The following is a 1,129-nucleotide window of genomic DNA, read 5'->3' as shown; positions in this document are numbered from 1 at the left end:
TGGGGTGGGGTGGGGGGTGGGATCTAGGCGTAGACCGGAGAGCTTGGGTATGGAGGTCCACCATCGGCCGCCTTGGTTCTTCCATGGAGGAAGGGGTGGAAACCAACTGGAGGCTTTGGGGCTCTTCGTTGGATGATGGATTTGGGGGGTTCCTGATGATGGGGTCCACCAGTGGACACTTGGACTCCACCCTGAGCATGGATTTGGGGGTGCCTCATGATGGGATCCACCACCAGATGATTGGGTTCCTCCATGGATGATGGATTTGGGGGTCCCCAATGACCAGGTCCCCCCATGGACCATGGATCTGGGGGTTCCTCATGATGGGATCCACCACCAGATGCTTGGACCCCCCCATAGATGATGGATTTGGGGGTTCCTCATGATGGGGTCCACCAGTGGACACTTGGACTCCTCCCTGGTCCATGGATTTGGGGGTTCCTGATGATGGGATCCACCACCAGCCACTTGGAGCCCTCCATGGATGATGGATTTGGGGGTCCCTGATGACTAGGTGCCCCCATGGACCATGGACTCTCCTTACCCCCCAAAACCGAAGAGGAGGAGGAGGACGAGGAGGAAGAAGACGCCGCCCCCGACGACGTCTGCATCGTCAAGGTGGAGCCGGCGCCCTCCGCCCAAGAGAGGAGGAGGAGGAGGAGGAGGAGGATGATGATGGTGGCCCCGCCGCCTCCTCCTCCTCCTCACCCTCCTCCCTTCGGGGTGGTCAAGGCTTGTTACAGTTTGGCCGAAGACGCCGAAGGAGAAGGAGTCCTCATTTTCCCCGGCGGGGGGGTGGCGGAGGAGCTGGGGGGCTTCCACCCTCCTCCATCCTCATCCTCTTCTTCATCCTTGGCCCCTTTGACATCATCGGCGGGGCCGGCGTCTTCCTCAGCGGCGGCGGGGTCTTCCTCGTTGGCCCCGGGGTCTTCTTCGGCGGCGCCGGGGTCGTCCCCCTTGACGCCCCCCTCTTCTACGTTGGCTTCGGGGGCTTCCTCGTTGGGTTGTGGGGCCTCATCGTTGGGTTCTGGAGCTTCATCGTTGGGTTCTGGGTCTTCATCGTTGGGTTCTGGGTCTTCGTCGTTGGCTTCGGGGTCTTCCTCGTTGGCTTCGGGGTCTTCCTCGTTGG

The 1,129-nt window shown here is 61.6% G+C and overlaps 1 protein-coding gene across 1 annotated transcript in view; it reads left to right on the top strand.

Annotated features, from left to right (window-relative positions):
• Positions 1–1,129, top strand: part of ZBTB12 (zinc finger and BTB domain containing 12) — a 4,881-nt gene that overhangs the window by 1,601 nt on the left and 2,151 nt on the right. Inside the window, exons 2-3 of the mRNA XM_014962646.1 lie at positions 28–47; positions 515–1,073. Coding sequence (XP_014818132.1) covers positions 28–47; positions 515–1,073 — 579 coding nt within the window. The remainder of the gene's footprint in view (positions 1–27; positions 48–514; positions 1,074–1,129) is intronic.

The sequence above is a fragment of the Calidris pugnax genome, unplaced genomic scaffold (assembly GCF_001431845.1).
Source record: "Calidris pugnax isolate Ruff unplaced genomic scaffold, ASM143184v1 scaffold2675, whole genome shotgun sequence".
NCBI classification, from domain to species: domain Eukaryota; kingdom Metazoa; phylum Chordata; class Aves; order Charadriiformes; family Scolopacidae; genus Calidris; species Calidris pugnax.
This window is presented reverse-complemented; position numbering and strand designations above follow the sequence as displayed.